Source organism: Artibeus jamaicensis, unplaced genomic scaffold (genome assembly GCF_021234435.1).
Source record: "Artibeus jamaicensis isolate MK-2021 breed Jamaican fruit bat unplaced genomic scaffold, CSHL_Jam_final contig_482, whole genome shotgun sequence".
In the NCBI taxonomy this organism is placed as follows: Eukaryota; Metazoa; Chordata; class Mammalia; order Chiroptera; family Phyllostomidae; genus Artibeus; species Artibeus jamaicensis.
The window spans coordinates 14,449,130-14,469,068 of NW_026521857.1; the positions used below are offsets into that span (position 1 = coordinate 14,449,130).

A 19,939-nucleotide genomic window follows, 5' to 3' on the forward strand; every position below is an offset into this window, starting at 1 on the left:
CAATTTGTATTGCTCAAAAATTCCTCAGTATTTACCCAGGTAATTTAGGGAGGAAATCCAGTTTAACTACTGACCTCTTAAGATTAAGAGCTCTTGCTCAAGAGATAAAATGACTGGGTTGAAGTCCTCTCAATTACTACTTGTGTGATTTTGAACAAGTTACTTAACCTCTGATTTGTAAAATAGAGATAATAGGGGGCATTGGTGTTTCAGTGATAAAATAGAGATAATAGTAATTACCTCTGAGATTTGAAAAAATGAGTTAATAAGTGTGTCCATAAACTGTCTATGACACATAGTAACTATTAAATGAATGTTGTTTTTTTTTTTTTTACATTTACACTGCTAGTGTTATATTGCTGGCTTAGTTTAGCTTTATACATTGTATATTTAGTCACTCTTAAAGGGGCTATTCCCCCAAAGCATTCATGCTCCCTAAACAATTTGTTTTAATTGAGAAGAAAAGTAAAACAATTTAATGTCTATAATCCTAGACAGTGTTGGAGGAGTGTTGGGTAGAGATCATCTTTGGCCCTTTGTCTGCATTTTCCTACTCTGTACTTAACTGCATTAACTATAAGCTACTGGGTTTTGTGTTGATTTTTAAAATTTCAGAGAATGCAGGTTCCAAACATTGCCATTGAACAAACTGAAATCATTAACCATTTCTTGCTTTTCAGGGTTAGGAGGACACTTTCAGAATAATTGATGAGCCCTACATTATATTCTCAAAAATTTTAATTGTCAGTATATATATATTTCATGAATAGCTCATTTAAAAATTTAAATCTTTATTGAGTGCTTAATTTGTATAAGCACTCTGCTAGGTGCTATGAATAGTTCATACTCTTACACAATCTTGTGTGGGGACAGATGTTAATTATTACACAAATTTACACAAATTTAGAGTGAAATTACAAGTCTAACACGTGCTATGAAGGTAAATAAATGTATACAGCTATGAGAGTATTTAAAAGGAGGACTTGATTTGATCTGGGAATTGGGAGAAAACATTTCAGAGGAAGTAGAATTCAGATCTGCAGAAGAATCAGGCTTGCTAGGCCTAAGGAAGTCAGTAGAACAAGGTGATGGGTAAAAAGAGCAGCATGTGACAGGGCCCTGAGGAATAAGACAGAAGGCTGCTTTTGAGGGGTTGAAACACTGTTACCACGGTGTACAGACGGGGGAAGTGGCACTGGCCCACCATGTTCCATTGAAATTATCTGGACGTTTAGTTTTGGATTGTGGTGGTTAACATTTTTTAAATAAAATTTATATTTTTAAAAATTTACATTTTGAATATGTATTTTATATATTTTTAAGTTAATGTCTATAGTTAATGTCTGTTCTTAAGGACCATTTTTAAAAGCCTGATAGCCACCATGAAAAATATCTTTTAAACTTAATTTTATTGAAATTTGCTTAGGTGTTTTATAGTTCATTTTCTGATTTAATGGATACCTTTTGGGGGGGGATAGCCTTGAGTGATTCTCGTAGAATGTTTTGAGGCCTTGGATAATATGAAAGTGGCTTTACTTTTGCTTTCACTTCAGTAAACTGTGTAATTTTTTTACTTGGGAACATTGAAGACATGGCTTCGTTGTAGGGGGTTTTCCCATTCTTATATATAAGAATTCTGTCACCAACCCCAATTCTTGTTCATTTGTTTGTTTTGCTTAGTTTGGGGGTGGCGAGGGGTTTTTGGGTTTTGTTTTTATTTTTGGCAATTCTCTATTACTAGTGTTAGAAGTTTCTTTCTAGTTTGTTCTTTTTAAATCCTTTTGGAAAGATGGTAGGATTTTTAGATCTTTTATTTATTCTGCTTCAGTCTAATGAATTTTATTTTTTGAAACAGGAATTTTTATTCCCTTATTTGATAATTTCCTCCCTTTATTTCTCTGGTGCCTCTCTTTTTGAACTGCTTATTAGATGGATAATTTCAGATCTTTAGCTCTGTCCTTCATGAAGGGTCTTACTATTTCTCATACTTTTTCATTTATACTTTTTCATCTTGTTCTGAGAATTCGTTGGCTCTTTCTAGTTCTCTGATTTTTAGTCTCCATCCATGTTCATTCTGCTAACATTACATTTGTTTGTAAAGTACATTTAATTGAGAGTTTTGAGATACCTGTAGCTAGATACAGCCTTTGATCGGTGTAGTTATCTTTCAGAATTTTCTTCCTCTTCAAGTCTGTTAACAGGCTTTTGAGATTTCCAGTATTGTTATGGAGTATTTATATTTTCTTCATTTCATTGGGATTTAAAGAGGAGAAAGAATTGTGTATATTTAACTAGTCATTTGAAATAGGTTCTTTTGATCAGTAAGTAGAGAACAGGAGTAGGTAATCTGTTATATCATCCCATTCCAAGAAAAATAAAATGGAGTGTTTCATAAGGAAAAGAGTAGCCATTGGAGAGAGACTGCTGAGTTCATATTTTAGCCATGCCACTTACTTGCTGTATCACCTCAGGAAAATAACTTCTTTGAACCTCAGTTTTTTATTTTTTATTAAAAGGAGAATAATAGGACCTACCTTTTAGAGTTGTGAGGAATAAATTAATCCATATAAAGCACTTAACAGACAATGTATGGCCCTGGCTGGGTGTCTCAGTTGGTTGGAGCATGATCCTGTAGACTAAAACAGTTAAGTGGCTGGTTCGATTCTCAGTCAGGGTGCATACCTGGGTTTTGGAATTGATCCCCAGTCAGAGCATGTATGAGAGGCAACTAACTGGTCGATGTTTCTCTCTGTCAAATCAATAAGCATATCCTCTGAATAAATGTGTACGTAAGTAAATTAAATAAATAATCAACCATGTGTGGTATAAACTGTAATTGGGAGCAGCTGTCTTCTCAGCAGCAGCAGCAGGAGGTCAGTTTGGATTGTAAAGGAACAGTGTTCACTGGCCAGCAAGTACACAGCCTACCTTGAATATGTGGTTCATACTGGGGACAATAGATGAATCTGTTGAAGAAGTCAATTGGAATCAAATCATGGAGGTCTTGAATTCTAGGCTAAGAAATAGCTAATTCTTATTTTATTGAAGAGAAAACAAACTCAGAAAAGTTACATAGCATACCATAAATTGCCTAAGTGAAAGGTCCTAGATTTGAACTTTTTTCTGTCTCTTTTTACTCTACAGGATTCTCAGTGAAGGCACTGCTTTTAGAAAGATTATTTTAGTAATACCTATAAGGTCTAAATTTCCATGATAGCCAACAGGAATTGGTAAGAAGGGGACCAGTTCCAAAAATTGTTGAAATTGAACTAGATGATCTTTCTGTTTTTTCTTGCCCTAATGAGTCCATTGGCTTTCTTTCCCCTCGAGGTTTATAAAGACATTTTTTTATCATCTACTTTATATCATTTATTTTCAGAATTTGTAATATATGTTCTTCTCTTCTGAACTATTCTACAGGTTTTAGATGGAGCAGGATTAGATATTGATTTCCATCTTGCTTCTCCAGAAGGAAGAACCTTAGTTTTTGAGCAAAGAAAATCGGATGGAGTTCACACGTAAGTAACCTCTTAGTTGATTTTTCTGGGCTCTCTGTGGGGCAGGGAAATTTAGCACATTTGGTACTAAATATCAATTCTATATGAACATTTTAACCAGTCCTTGATAGTAATCTGCCTTAAAAACTACAGTATTTTCCATTGACCTCTTTCTTTTTGTTTAGGCATTTTGTGTTGATCCTGATTAAACTTCTTCCTTGCTCTGGTTAAATAAATGAGCATTCCCTAGGTTTTGCATTCAGTCTATTTTGGCAATTTTAACCTGCCTTTCTGGCTAGCACAGGCTTTCTGTTCTAACTTTCAGTTACCATTCCGGGTGTGTATCCTAAAGTTCTTGAGCTGCTTGCTATCATCTTTGCCCATTCTTTTCTTCCTTAAAACAACAGTAAAATAAATACATTTGTGTGTGTGTATGTAAAAGTTGTTTTTTTACTCAGGCCTCACTTTTTTAGACCATTGGAAGACCCAAAAGTAAAAAAATCTGACCATAGAAAACCATATAAAAAGAAAATACTTGTTACAACACTTTGAGTTTAAATTTGACAACACGCCATATATTCGCTTCTTAACCTTATTTCCCTTTTTTTAATCTGTCACTGATGTTTCAGTGTTCCTTTTTGGTACTTTACCACTTTTGTTACTCAGTATTGTTGTTAAAACAAAACTCTTTGAGTTTATAGGAAGAAGAAAGAATACAGAGTATCTAATAATTTGCCATAAACTAAACTTTACATTTTTTGATGTATCTTCCTGAAATTTCTGCCCATTAATATGGCTTTCCTTCTTTTTTTATGGGATAACTGTTTAAATATTTGAAGATAGATATGATACCATGTTCCCTTCAAGTTATCTTTATACCAAGTAAATCATTCTTCCTTCCCTTGACCATTTTTTTGTAAGACTGTGAATTCTTTTATCTTCATTGGAAGATGCTCTAAGCTCCTCTTAAAGTGTAGTACCAGAGAAACCAAAACAGTTCCTCAGATATGGTCAGTTTGCCCATTAAGAAAAGTAGAATTATCTCTTATTCAATTATGACATCCTCAGAACTGTGCTCTTCTCTCAGTTGTGAGGGTACAGTAATAAATATTGTAACAACTATTTATTTAATGCTAGATAGACATTGTACCAAAAGAGAAAATCTTGTGACTTATTTGAAGTGGAATTTTTTCCTAAGGCTTTGCATTTTATATGCTTCTAAATTATTCCAAACCACTGTGAGAAAGATTCTCTGATTCCCTAATTCCCATTTTACAGACAAGGAATATTTACAGACAAGGCAGCTCAGAGAAGTTAAATAAGTCTGCAGGGATATACATTTATTAAGAGGAGGCAGGATGGGCCAAAATTCTTTCTACTATATGATGCTTAGAACATCCGTAGCACATAGCACTATGTAAGTACTAGCTATTATTGTAATTATTGGTCTTTGGTAATGAAAGTACCTGGCATGTAATTGATAGTAAAAACTGAATACATGTATGACAAAATGAGGGGGGAAATATCTCCATCATAGTTTAAGGTATTAATTTTAGATTGCTTTGTAAAGAGGCATTTTAGCTATGAAGAGTTCAGAAAAATAGTTTGCATAAACTATTAATATATAAAATAGGGAAATTGTCATTTATTTACTTTCTTAAAATATTTTATTTACTTTTAGGAAGGGGGTAAGGGAGGAAAAGAGAGAGGGAAAGAAACAGCGATTTCTGAGAAATGCATTGACGTACATCCATCCATCAGTTGCTTCTCACATGACCCCAACCTGAGACTGGCCTGCAACCCAGGCATGTGCCCTGACTAGGAATTGCACCAGCAACTTTTCAATTCACAGGCCAGTGCTCAGTCCACTGAGCCACACCAGCCAGGGTGAGGAGTAGTAATTTAAAAGGTCAGTTTAGATTGATATACTTGGGATTAACTACCATATTTTGATGTGTATAATGCACATGCACATTTTTGGCCAAAACTTTCAGGAAAAAAATATTTAATTTTAATTTTTAATTCAATTATTTATTTATTTACTTATATTTAGGAACAAAAGTGATTATCATGTTCTGGGGTATTTTGCATATGGATATTATTACTGCTTTCTCGAGTTATACTTTTAACACATAAGCATAAGTAAAAGAAGTTAAAACATATAGATATGGAATTAGTACTACCCATGGATAATATGCATCCTTATTTTTCTCCTCAAAAAGTTGGGCAAAAAAGTGTGCATTATACACTATACTTTGATAGATATATGAATAAGAACTAAAAATGTAGTTCATCTTTACATTTCTGAACATAAAAAATGTGTAGAATTTATTAGTTTTTGTTCTTTAATTTTCTGCTTTCCTTTAGTGATAAATATTGACTTTCAGGGGGAAAAAGTATTTTACTGCTTTAGTGCATAGAATTACCTCTCATTAAACATTAGGAGATAAAAATGAGTTTATAAGAGTTCACATTTACTGAGTTTGATGTGCCCAGACACTGTTCTAAGCACTGTACATGAACTTGTATGTTTTCATTCTTCACCACAGTCCTTTGAGGTACATGTTATTATCATCATTTTACCAATGAGGAAAGTGAGGTGTAGAGCTGTTTGGTAAACTGAGGGAAGGTTCCACAGCTAGTGATCACCAAAGCCTGGGTTTAAAACCCAGGCAGTCCAAATCAATCTTAATCACTATATCAAATTTACACATCTACTTTGTCAAAATTAGATTATAACAAAAATTGTATCTTTTAACTATATTAACTTTTTAAAGGCAACTAAAATCTCATTTATGACATTGAAATCTTTTTTCCTAAGTTAAATTTTTATTTTTTATTTAATTAATTTTATTTAGTTATTTTTCAAGTACAGTTTTTTGTCTGTTTTTCCCTTCCCAGCCTCCCCCGCCCCTTCTAAGTTAAATTTTTAAAATAAATACTGCCCTTCTAAAAGTTAGGGTTAGCAAAAATTTCTCCAAATACAACCTTAAAGAGTATAAATAATATCTATTTGTCTAGCACTGCCTGTAATGAGGAGTTACATGTAAATGTATTTTTCTAGACAACTGAATTACTGTTACCCTAACTATATTCCAAAGATGCACTTAATTGGTGGGAGGTGTGAAAGAAAGCATTTAAATACATCACTGCTTTTGAAAACAAAACTCACTTTACACATTAATCTCAATTGAAGGGGAGGTTTCTAGTCATATTTCTATATGAATTGAACTCATGATAAATTACTTTTTATAACATAAATCTTGAAATTTATTGTGAGATTTCATGTGTCTAGGTTTTTAATTATATTATTTTCCAAAAATGAGGTCAAGATCATTTACCATAATGCCAAGCACACGTAGATTTCAAGTACCTGAATATACAAGGGTGGGCAAAGGTAGATTTATAGTTCTGAGTACATGAAGCAGTTTATTATTGTATTGTTATTTGTATTTTGTATTATAACTATAACCCTATTTTTGCCCACACCTGTATATTTCCAGGTTGCCTCTTTCCCAAGAACTTATAAATTAACTTTGAATACTAAGGAAGTCTATCAGTAAGCTGCCCAATTATTATAAACCATTACTGTGTAGTAGCTTTTTTTTTTCTTTTATCGAAAATACAAGTACAAATAACTGAAGGTGTACTTTTTTAAATACAGGGTAGAGACTGAAGTTGGTGACTACATGTTCTGCTTTGATAATACATTCAGCACCATTTCTGAGAAGGTGATTTTCTTTGAATTAATCCTGGATGATATGGGAGAACAGGAGCAAGAACAGGAGGACTGGAAGAAATATATTACTGGCACAGACATGTTGGATATGAAGCTGGAAGATATCCTGGTCAGTATGGTCTTTTAATAGAATAAAAATTATAACATCCAGAGGCCTTACTGTGTGACAGGCACTGAGCTAAGTATTTCAATTGCACTGTCTCCTGTAATCCTCCATCTTTCCATTGAGGACATTGTCATCTTTGGGAGATTAGGTGATGTTTCTGTCATATAACCAGAGAGAGGGAGAACTAGAATTGAATACAGGCTCTTAACTACAAAATTCCCTTAGAACGTCCAGTAATAGAAGAATGTAATGATCTATAATATACTTGCACATAGAATAATCCCAAGTAATTTGTAGAAATTTAAGATGTTCGGTCATTTTTCCTGCACAGTTTTTATAACATGAGATTTCATATTATTTGAGTAATTTGGTAACACTGATTTCATTGCCCAAACCAAAGCTAGCAGTTATCAGAAACTAGCATTACACTCAGGAGTAAAAACTTCGGATATGGCTTCTTTGCTTGAATTCCTTTACACTTCATTTATTATAAACATGCATCTGAAATGTACATGTATAAGAATCTATTTGCATTTAATAATAGTACTGCCAACAATAGAGGGAAAAGTCATAACCCTTCAGCCACAGCTAGATGTAATCAAAGGATAGAATTTACTCAGTGAGCCCTGACCAGTGTGGCTCAATTGGGCTTTGTCCTCCATAGCAAAAGGTCGCCGGTTCCATTCCCAGTCAGGTACCTGGGTTGCAGGTTCTGTTCCTGGGGCCAGGGCACATATGAGAGGCAGTGGATCGATGTTTCTCTCTGACATCAGTGTTTCTCTCCCTATTTCCCTCCCTTCCCCTGGCTCTAAAAATAATTAAGGAAAATGTTTTTTTAAAAAAGGAATTTACTCAGTGATATATGTAAACAGCATGTATAACTTTATCAGAGAGATTCCTGCAAGAGAAATGACATTGTTATTGCAAGTTTGAAATGGTATAAGCTCTATATGCTTATCACCTGAACTTCCTTTTTATAATGTGATATTTTGGTCATTTTAAGTTTCTTAGGAAAGGAACAAATTACAGCGGAAGAGACATAAATCAGTTAAGTTGAAATATTAAATGGTCCTATTGTATGCATAATTCCTTGATGACTGAGTTCTCTGAGCCTCAGAGAGCCTCTGAGCCTTGAGCCTCAGGGCTTCCAGCCTGCAAAATGGGGACAATACCTCACGAGCGTGAGGATGAAATGTGATATACCATGTGTATAAGTGCTTTCAGCAGTGTCTGGCACACAACAAATGTCAGTTTTCTTACCTTTTCCACCGATGTTACTGTGAACACAAACTGAAAGTATTAAGTTTGACTGGCATGAATTTTTACCATGACAGTTTTGGATCTCACCCTGATTTTGTAAGTGCATTAAACTTAGCTGAAGTTTACAGCTAGAAGGTGATTTACTTATTATTAGTATAGTTCCAGTCTCCTTCCTTTCCCCTTCCATTTTTTAGATAAGGTGTACTGGCGTAAAATTAAAATGCAAATGATATATTTATACTTTCACTATAATCCAGTCTTCACACCCATTTTTATTTGTTTATTTTTAAAGGGGAGAAGGGAGAGAGAAGGAGAGGGAGAGAAACATTGATTGGTTGCCTCTTGCAAGCCCGTATCCAAGGGCCTGGCCCCACAACCCAGGCCTGTGCCCTGCCCAGGAATCAAACTGGCGACCTTTCAGTTTGCAGACCAGTGCTCAACCCACTGAGCCACACCAGGCAGGGCTTTTCACACCCATTTTAAAAATCTCAATCACATGTGTATATTGTTCCATTTAAAATTTATTTTGCCAACAGGAATAAGATACAAGTAATTGTAAATCTTACTAGTGCTTCACTGCATTCTCAAGAGATTGACTTTATTCACATAGTTAAACAAAATGACTAGAAAGTTTAGGTTTAAATATGGCTTAAAATACTTACAAATCCCTTTTTAAGGAAAAAAAAGTGTCTTTCAGGAGCTTTTTGACATTTACTCCCCCTAATTTTGTATTACAATAGCAAACTGGAACAAATAACTTTATGTATGACTATCATCATTATACTTTCTCTTTGAGGAGCTGAACCCCTTATTTTTCTGGAAAATATTTGTATTTCTTTACAAATATGACCATATGATAAATATTATATTTTGTGGTTTTGTAAAATTAACACAACAGGCTGAAATTTTGAGTATATTTTTTGCTTAAATGAGGATTTTAAAGCAAAGTGATTCTCCAGAAAAGTCTGTTTCTTGGATTTTCTTATTTTTGCCATAAATACTTTAACATCATTTTAAATCTCAACTTAATTTTACCTTATGTTCATATAGTCTGTAGTTAGTTTTCAAATGATTTCTGACCGAGTCCCTCCTGTAAAATAGCTTTTTCAGAAGATATGTAACTTAGAATGCATCCTGGTAAGTTTGTTCAATGATTGTGATGTTGGAATATGTTTTTACTTCTCTTTTTTTTAAGATTTAATTAATTAATTTACTTATTTATTTATGGGGAGGAGAGAGGGAGAGAAACATCACTGTATGGTGGCCCCTCACATGCCCCCAACTGGAGACCTGGCCCAAAACCCAGGCATGTGCCCTGACTGGGAATCAAACCAGCAACCCTTTGGTTTTCAGACTGGCATTCAATCCACTGAGCCACACTGACCAGGACTGGAATATGTTTTTATTAAAAATACATGATACTTTTATATGTATAGAATGCACTTATAAAATTGAAGTTTTAAAAAAATTTTATTTATTTTTAAAAAGAGGGGAAAGCAAGGAGAAAGAGAGGGAGAGAAACATCGGTATATGGTAGCCTCTCCTGTGCCCCCAAATGGAGACCTGGCTTGCAGCCCAGGCATGTGCTCTGACTGGAAATAGAACCAGTGACCCTTTGCTTCGCTGGCCTGTGCTCAGTCCCCTGAGCTACACTAGCCAGGGCAAATTGAAGTATTTTCTAATTTCACTGTGTTGTGAGATAAAAACATTGGGTGTTTTGCTAAATACTAATTTGGACCAGACTAACATTAAAGGGGAAAATACTAACATACAATGCATTATATAGAAGTAAGTATCTAAAAACTTACCAGCTCAGTTTTTTAAAACTTCATTATGGTTATGAGGGCTAAGAAAGAAATAATGTATGTGAAATTCCTGGCATAATGCCATTGGAATATATATTTATATTATTTATTTTGAGTTCACAGTAGCTTTGCTCCTTTGTTAAATAATTCTGTAACAATAATTTAAAGTGTCAGAACTATTACATAAACTTACAGAAGAAGATCTTTAGGTACTCTAAGGTAATCTAAATAGCATCTGTCCCTTAATTAACACTGTATGTAGACCTGGCTGATGTAGTTATGTGGATTGAGCATGGGCGTGCAAACCAAAGGGTTGCCAGTTCAATTCCCAGTCAGGGCACATGCCTGGGTTTCGGGCCAGCCCCCCCTGTTGGGGGGGCACATGAGAGGCAACCACACACTGATATTTCTCTCTCTTTCTCCTTCCCTTCCCTCTAAAAAATAAATAAATAAAATCTTTTTTAAGAAACATTGTATTTAGATATAGAACTGTTATGAATATCAGGGTGCTATGAAACACATTTTTAAATTAAAATTACTGATTATTCTTTTATAGTGAAACTGTTTTCTTTATCTCCAGGAATCTATCAACAGTATCAAGTCCAGACTAAGCAAAAGTGGTCATATCCAAACTCTGCTTAGAGCATTTGAAGCTCGTGATCGAAATATACAAGAAAGCAATTTCGACAGAGTCAATTTCTGGTCCATGGTTAACTTAGTGGTTATGGTGGTGGTGTCAGCCATTCAAGTTTATATGCTGAAGAGTCTATTTGAAGACAAGAGGAAAAGCCGAACTTAAAACTCCAAATCAGAGAACCTAATATTGAAAAAGAGAGACAAAAAAATGCAATAAACTGTTACAGTCAAGACCATTAATAATATTTTCCAAAATATTTTCAGTTACTACCATAAGTATGAAACAATTATAATTTTAATGTGAAAGTCTTTGCTTTTTTTCTGTGCAAGTAATCTTACTGCTCTAGTAGTACTTAAGTGTATGACAAAATTTTACAGAATATAGGTATAATTGAATTAAGCCATATTAATAATTGCATTTTCCTAAGTTTAAAAATTTTTTTACAAATGTGTCATGGGTGATTAAAATAAATGAACTTTGGGCTTAAATGTAACACCAAACAATGTTTTTTAAAAGATTCTATTACCCAGAAGTTTCTTTGTAAATGTGGCAATTACAAATTAATTGTAGAAGTTTTCAATATGTTAAGTTATAAATCATCTGAGAATTACTTAATCATGGATTGATTATATCTTTAGAAGACAAACACTTGACTTTTCTGGTTTTCTGTTTTTTATGTTTTCATCTCTAAGGAGAAGCATGGCTTTAAAAAACAGATTCGTGAGACTTTTATAACCAACTATATTTCAATTTAAAATACTAACAAAAAGTTTTAATTTTATATACTTGTCTTAACATTCCTAAAGCTGACATTGTGATAATTCTTTTAAAAGCCAAGTCATACTAAAATTAGGACAAATTATCTCTTTGAAGTAAAATAGCTATAGGTTGCTCAGTTTCCTTAAGGATACATTCAGTCTGTCTAGGGGAAGGGTATCACACTCATTTTCACAGGGTGGGGGGGCGGGGCCACATCGGCCTCGTGGTTGCCTTCAAAGGGCCGAGTGTAATTTCAACTCCTTAACAGTTAAGGAGTAGTTACATTTCTACAGTCCTAAAATTTCATTGGGCCCTTTGAAGACACCCAAGAGGCTGCTGTGGCCCCCAGTGAAAATGAGTTTGACACCTTGGTCCAAGGTGTAGAAATTTAAATATGAGGGAAATAATTTTGTTTTCATTTTTTGTCAGAAGTGTTAATGTAAATTTTAACATGATTATTGAGTTGGATTCATTATTACCAGCAGTTGTGAAGGAAATATTGCTAAAAGAATCTGGGCCTAACATAAATAAATACCTCCTTTTCTGAGTTCTCAAAATCAGTAAAAAACTAATAAAATCACTTAGGGATTTAGGTAAGTTATCTCTAATCTTATTGGCTCACATAATGATCCAATCCTAATACAAATCATAATTTCCAGTTAACTAGAAGAAACATTACCTGGCTATGAGTTTTATTTTTTTACAACTGTTTTATTCTGTTTTCAGTTACCTAAGTACCATATTCAGGTATATTTTATGAAATATAAGGCCTACTGTAGTTTAGCACTGAGTATACATATTTATTACAATTTTTATTATAATTTTCATAAAATGACTTCTCTGATCATTTTATTGACATTCAAGTGAGACTGGAAACCCACAGAATCCTGTGTGAACTACATGTGTTAGTAACTATGTAAATAAAGTCTGTGCCATCCTAGCTTACTGCAGTCTGTGGAGTGTTACTCAGATACTAGTAATTCAGCTACATCATGAATGGAATAGGATTTTTAGGGTATAGAGCTACTCATAAGGTTTATGACAAATATTAAAAACAATCAACTTTTAAAGTATAGAGCCCGTAGGTTAGTACTGCTGGAACTCTTAAGCAATAATTAATAGCCAGAGAGAATGGTTTCATTTGTGATTTACAGAGTGGTGCAAAAAGAGATTTATTTTCCTCTTTATGCTTTTGGGAGAACAGAAACTTAGATTTCCCTACTCTGTAACTTTTAAAAAATTAGATAAATGTCATATACGGTCAATTACCTTCATTGGTTAAGTGCGCTCAGTGTCCAGGAATCATCCCTGTAACACTTGCAAAATAAGGACCAATAAGGTCATTGCCTCTAAGGAGCCCTCCCATACACCGTGCTGTTAACCTTATAATAGGAAGGAAACTTATAGTACTATAAGTAATAAGACAGTACAGATATAAACTACTGCATCTTTTTATAAAACTGTGATTAAGAATTCTACCTCTTATGAATGACTAGAATACTGTACTGAACTGTACTCTTGATTCCTTACCTAACAATGAATTTGTTACATCTTCCGCACATATTTTGACAATGATGTTAAATTAAACCTGTGATGCAGTAACTTTTTACCATGTAACAATAGCCTTATTTAGAAAAGAGAAATTAGGGATACCGAGGACAATTTTATTTTTATAGACACAAAGTGGAGAGATTTAAGAAGCATGTTACCTGTGTTAACCAAAAACAAAATTTGTAAGCAAGAACTAAGTTCTTTAATATTTCTAAGGATGTATTATTTGCTTCATGTTTTTTTAATGTCAGTATTCAATTTCAAAATTAAAATTTGTTAAAACTGAGTAAGCTATTTATAAATCAACAGCTTTTTATCATTGGTTTTTAATTAAACTTTTAAAATACTACAATATTTTACTAGGGCCTAGCATTTCACTCTGGTTTGCAAGTAGATCATTCATAATTAGTATGCTGCTGTTTCATGTGGATATCAACATAGAGGGTAAATAAGTGGTTGAAATAGCATTGAAATCACAAATTCTAATGTAATTTCATATTATATTTCTTTCTTAAGCATTGTTATTATGTCTTAAAATTGACAAAGACTGAGTACCTATAATTGTATGCCTCCCCAGATGAAATTTTAAAAAATTGATTCAGCATATAGTGGTTTTTCATTTGAAATGTAATAATGCAGACGTTGTTCACGTTGCTTTTTTAGTTGTGAACAGCCATATTAAGTGAGAAATGAATACTGCACTAAGTATATATAATAAAAATTAAAAGGAAAAAGTCTAGCTTATCTACCAGTCATTGTAAGTGCTGTCTAATCCTCCAAGTCGTCATTGACTTCCTCTTAGCCAAGTGTGCTCTCCCTTCCATTTAAAAAGCCGTAGTTCAGAAGCCCCAGTGGCCTCACCGATAAGGCAGTGGCCTCCTAAAAAGCCATAGTTCACTATTTCCTTCTACCTTGCATTAGCATTCTCTTTACATGTATAGTTATTCATTTGTTGTCCAAGCATGAATTATAACTAAAAGGTGCTCAAAATACTTGCAGAGGCAAAGATCTTCAGTTCTGAAAGAGGAATGCTAAATAAGCACCCGAGGAGCTTGCTTACTCCTCTGTCCCACCCCAGAAATAGTTTGTTTCAGTCTGGAATATGACTCCAGAATCTTAAATTAACAACACAATTTGGGGTTCGGGTGTCCATCATCCTTGGACTGTTAACTGGGTAATCTTGGGAATTCAAGACATCTTAAAACTCAGTTAAAATAGCATACCATACAGTCCATTTCTTTCACACCATCTAGACAAAGTCACTCAACCCTACAAGCTAAGGCACCTTTCTACTTCACTCTTCACTTTCAGGTGTCTGGGCTCCGGAAGGCTTGTGTCATTAGAAACTACAGTCAAACTACGTTTGCTGTGTGTATGTCTGGGGGAAAGGCACAAGGTAATCCATATCTAAGATGCTACGTGAAAGAAAACTCTTACGATGATGGACTCTATCCTTGAATCTGAACAAGAAAGGCAAGAAAATGCAGGGCAGGTTAAAAATTTGGAGGGTTTTTTGGCCAAGGCGGGCATGGCTCAGAGTGTTGGCCTGTGAATCAAGGGGTTGCCTGTTTGATTCCCAGTCAGGGCACATGCCTGGGATGCAGGCCAGGTCCCCAGTAGGGGACGCAAGAGGCAACTGTACATTGATGTTTCCCTCTCCCTTCCCCCATCTCTAAAACAATTTTTTTTAATTGGAGGTTTTTAATTATTGTGAGTCAACAGCAAAATAAACAACGACAATCAGTATTGACACTAAAATGAGCTCCTTTGTATGTATAGAGAGACTACTTCCCCACCCTGGAAGTTTTCAAGTGGCAATAATCAGATGTTATTAAAAGGGATTACTTCTACATCTGATATCAAGTGGGAGGATGGACTAATTATCCTATTCTTTCTACCCTTATTTCAAATCTAAACTAGTATTGGGTTGGTCAAAAACTCTATGGTTTTTTTCATAAAAGACATATACTTCATTTTCACCAATAATTTCATTGATTTAGATATTTTGATCATGTTGGCTATCACCCACATGGTATAATGTTGATTCTCAATATCTCGATATGATCACTATCAACTTCAAATGGTCTACCCAACCTTGGAGCATGGTCCAGCAAGAAATCTCCAGCACAAAACTTCACAAACCACTTTTGACACATTTCAGTAAGTCACAGCACCTTCTCCATACACTGCACAAATCTTTTTTGTGTTTTCAGTTGCATTTCTACCTTTCTTGAAATAATAAAGCATAATATGCTGAAAATGTTGCATATTTTCTTCCATCTTCAATATTAAAATGGCCACACAAAAATTCACCAATTTTGATGTCTTTTTTAATGCATGCTGACATGACAGCCATCACAATACAATCTAACAAAATTATTTAAAACAAAGTCAAAGACAACTAAATGCTACTAGAGCTATCTTAAGCGGGGAAAGAACAAACTTTCTGGCCAACCCAATAATACCATATGTAGGAAGAGGCTTAAAGATATGCCACGGCTTCAAGAGATACATTTTAGAGTTGTATTTTGCTGGATTCTTGCTTGACACTAAAAAATTGGAAATGAAAAACAATACCATTTACAATCACTTAAAAAAATGACATCTTGGTATAAATCTAACGAAACAAGTACAGGATCTGTGTGCTGAAAATGATCAAAGACCTAAATAAATGGAGAAAAATGCCATGTTCACAGATTGGAAGTCTCAACATAGTAAAAAGTTCAATTCTTCCTGAATTTATAAATTTAACGTATTCCTATCAAAATCCAGGAAGGTTTGTTTTTGTAGATATTCTAAAACATTTACATGGAAAGACAAAAGACTAAGAATGGGGTAAATGCAGACAACTGTACTTGAACAAGATAATTTTTTTTTAAAGGCCAAGAACAGCTAAGACAACTTTGGAAAAGAATAAAGACTGCCTAAGTTAGAGCTTACTATTTAGCTACAATAATCAACACTGTGATGCTGATGGAGGAAAAGACACATAGGTCGATAAAACAAATTCTAGAAACACCAAAACAAGTCCAACTGATTTTTGACAAAGGTGCGAGAGCAATTCAATAAGGGAAAAGACAGCCTTTTAAAGAAATAGTGCTGGAGCAACTGGGACAAACATAGGCAAAAACATGAATTTAAATGAAAAACAAAACAAAACCCAACCTATACAGCATTTCAAAAAAAAATCAGGAAATCTTAAGAACCCATGGGTGGACAGAGTTTTTACGCTTGACACTAAATGCTTAACCCATAAAAAGAAAAACTGATGAACTGGATGTCATCAAAAGTAAAAACTTTTGCTGTATCAAAGAACTCGTAAAGGGGATGAAAAATAAAGCTACAGATGGGGAAAAATATATGCAAACCACATTACTTGAAAAAGGACTAGAATATATAGAAGGATTCTCAAAGTTTAATAGAAAAAAATAAAATCAATTAGAAATGGACAAACATGAACAGACAGTTCACTTAAGATATGTAGATAGCAAATAAGCATGTAAAGGATAGTTCAGTATCATTAGCCATTAAGGAAATTTGAGTTAAAACCACAGTGAGATTATCACAACGCATCTACCTGAGTGGCTAAAATAAAAACACAACACCTGATGCTAGGATGCAAGAAAAATTGGGTCACTCATACATTGCTAGTGGAGCATAAAATGGTAGTCAGTCTGGAAAATATTTGGCAGTTTCTTATAAAATTAAACATGAACTTACCATGCAAACCAGCACTTTTACTGTTGGACACTTATCCCTGAGAAATGAAAAAAACGTTCAGGTAAAATCCTGTACATGTTATGTAAGCAGCTTCACTTGTAACAGCCCAAAACTGTAGATAACGCAAATGTCCTTGAAAAAGTGAATGGTTAAATCGTACATCCACACCATGGAATACTATGCAGCAATAAAAAACGAATAAACTATTGATACATGCAACAATTTGGATGGACCTCAAGAGAATTAGGTTAGTGGCAGAGCGGGGGGGGGGGGGAAGCAATCTTAAGAGGTTATACACTGTATGATTCCTTTTATACACTGTAACATTCTTGAAATAACAAAATTACAGAAATAGAAAACAGGTTAGTGGTCCTCAGGTGTTAGGAACGGGCGGAAGAAAGGGAATGTGAATGGGATGGAGGGAAGAAAGGAAATGTGGCTATAAAGGCAGTTTTGTGGTAGAATAATTCTGTCTTAATTGTGGTTAAATAAGTATACAGGTGATAAAATTACATACACAAATGAATGCTTGTAAAATTGGTGAAATCTGAATAAACTCTGAATTGTACTGGTGACAATTTACTGGATTTGATATTGTACTATATGCAAAATGTTGCCCTGGCTGATGTAGCTCAGTGGATTGAGCACAGGCTGCAAACAAAAGGGTTGCCAATTCAATTCCCAGTAGGGGCACATGCCTGGGTTGCAGGCCAGGTTGCCAGTAGGAGGTGCACAAGAGGCAAGCACACATTGATATTTCTCTCCCTCTTTCTCCTTCCCCTCCCCTCTTTCTAAAAATAAATAAATAAAAAATAAAAAAGAAAGAAAATTTAAGCATTGCTATGTCCAGGCCTTTGAGAAACAGAAAAGCAAAGAATCTACCCTTAAAGACTTGACAGTATAACTAGGGAGACTAGTATTTAGGAATTATCAACCACTAATTTTTCCCAGTCAGCTTTCTCATTCATTGCTCCGGGAAGTTTGATGAGCTCCCTCAAATTTAGCTTGTGCCCCTATCATGTGCTCCATCTGTACTTCGCTTTCAGAGCATTGAACATATCATACTGCATTTAATGTATATAAACCCTTTACTAGACTCTGAACAAAGTATCTGAAGGCAGAGGACAAACATGTTCAATCCCTTGCACCTGGTGGTTAGGCCACAGTATTTGCTGGGAGGAGGTCAGGCATATTATTAAGTAAAAAGTAAGACTTACATACCATTTTCTTTTGGATTGCAGATCTGGGAGGATTTTTAGAATATTTTATATTTTTGTGTTTTCTACATTTTTTTCACTGAGAAATATTTGTATATCATACTTAGGAAACAGTAAAGCTTTTTCATTTGGGGGGTAAAAACAACAGTTGCTATAAAACTTCCGCCCCTTTTCCTCAACTACTTCCTCCATTCTTCGCTATCATTGCCCCTTTCTCATACACCGCATCTTCATTCTCTTGGAACTGCTTAACCAAGTCTTTTTGTTGCCAGCTCAGATACAATTTAAGCTTAAGAAGAAAAACATGTAAATTAGCACTGCTTCCTTCTAAGTTAAGTTTAGCTGAGTAAAGGAGTTTTTTTTCCTAGATGTGAATAATTTCTATTGCAAGAAAATCCAGATTGGAGAGACTATAGCAGTTGCCTTAGGAAGAGGATAAATTAATTGGTGAGTATAATAGTAAGTTACCAAGGCTTCCCTATTATTGGACTACAGAGAATATTTCTTATTTGTCTAACCTTAAGTTATATTCTTCAATACAAAAGATAAATTAGTGTAACAGTGTAATTTTCAAAAGGTTAATTTCATCTCTGGCCAGGTAGCTCAGTTGGTCAGTGTGTCATCCTAATACACCAAGGTTGCAGGTTCAATCCCGTCAGGGCACATACAAGACTCAACCAATGAATGCATACATAAGTGAAATAACAAATTGATGTTTCTCTCTCTCTCTCTCATTCTAAAATCAATTTAAAAAAAAAGGTCAATTTCACTTACTTGAAACATTTTAATGCTGCTTTCCAGGGTTAGCCAAAAAAACCACTTGACATTTTTACTCACCACTCTATATATCTTATATTTTATGTATTGCTGTGCATTTTCCTTCCAGGATAAAATATTTTCCTCATTCATTTAAAAACTTACATTATTTGAGACAATCACAGTTCGATTCCCAGTCAGGGCACATACTGGGGTTGCAGGCCGATTCCCTGCAGGCCAGTTCCCAGCAGGGGGCGCACGAAAGGCAACCATACATTGATGTTTCTCTCCTTCCCTTCCCCTCTAAAGGTAAATAAAATATTAAAAAAAAAAAAAGAGCTTACGTTATTTGTACATTACTTTGCTTCAATTTTTTTCACAAAGTTTTTCAGGTTTGATTTTTATTACAACCTGCTTTTTATACAACACCACTTTTGAATACAGTATGGGCTTTTGAATCCCTAACAGATCATCCACCTAGAAAGCCCCACAGAGTACTCTCCTGGAAACACTTCCAAGTGCTCTTGCCTCAGGATAAGCTTTTTTTTTTTTTTTAATTTAAGATTTTATTTATTTATCTTTAGAGGGAAGGGAGGGAGAGAGGGAGAGAAATATCAACGTATGGTTGCCTCTTGTGCATCCCCTGCTGGGAACTGGCCTGCAACCCAGGCATGTGCCCTGACTGCGAATCGAACTGTGGTAATTTGGTTCGAAGGCCTGCACTCAATCCACTGAGCTACACCAGCCAGGGCAGGATAAGCTTTTAAATAAAACAACACAATAGTTTCTCACTACAAATACAAGTACTAATGCTTCAAAAAACAAATACTTTTCTAATTCAGCTAATAATCTTAAATCTTCTCTAATTATTATCCCAATCTTATGGTAACAG

At 34.5% G+C, this 19,939-nt stretch overlaps 2 protein-coding genes across 2 annotated transcripts in view; one reads left to right on the forward strand and one right to left on the reverse strand.

Moving 5' to 3' along the window:
- The first annotated feature begins 2,816 nt into the window (after positions 1-2,816).
- On the forward strand, positions 2,817-11,206 carry TMED5 (transmembrane p24 trafficking protein 5). The gene is made up of 4 exons (XM_053668232.1): positions 2,817-2,873; positions 3,421-3,518; positions 7,162-7,345; positions 10,988-11,206. Exons 1-4 carry the CDS (start codon positions 2,817-2,819, stop codon positions 11,204-11,206), a joined length of 558 nt encoding a protein of 185 aa, XP_053524207.1.
- A 5,750-nt stretch (positions 11,207-16,956) lies between these two features.
- The window catches only part of MTF2 (metal response element binding transcription factor 2), an 81,036-nt gene continuing 78,053 nt past the window's right edge, over positions 16,957-19,939 (reverse strand). The window contains exon 17 of the transcript XR_008392206.1: positions 16,957-17,111. The gene's annotated coding sequence lies outside the window, so the exon portion shown is untranslated. The remainder of the gene's footprint in view (positions 17,112-19,939) is intronic.

Coding starts and splice junctions, on each gene's coding strand:
- TMED5 (XM_053668232.1), top strand. CDS start 2,817: ATGTGTGGTATAAACTGTAATTGGGAGCAGCTGTCTTCTCAGCAGCAG. Junction 2,874..3,420: donor CTCAGCAGCAGCAGCAGGAG/GTCAGTTTGGAT, acceptor ACTATTCTACAG/GTTTTAGATGGAGCAGGATT. Junction 7,346..10,987: donor TGAAGCTGGAAGATATCCTG/GTCAGTATGGTC, acceptor CTTTATCTCCAG/GAATCTATCAACAGTATCAA.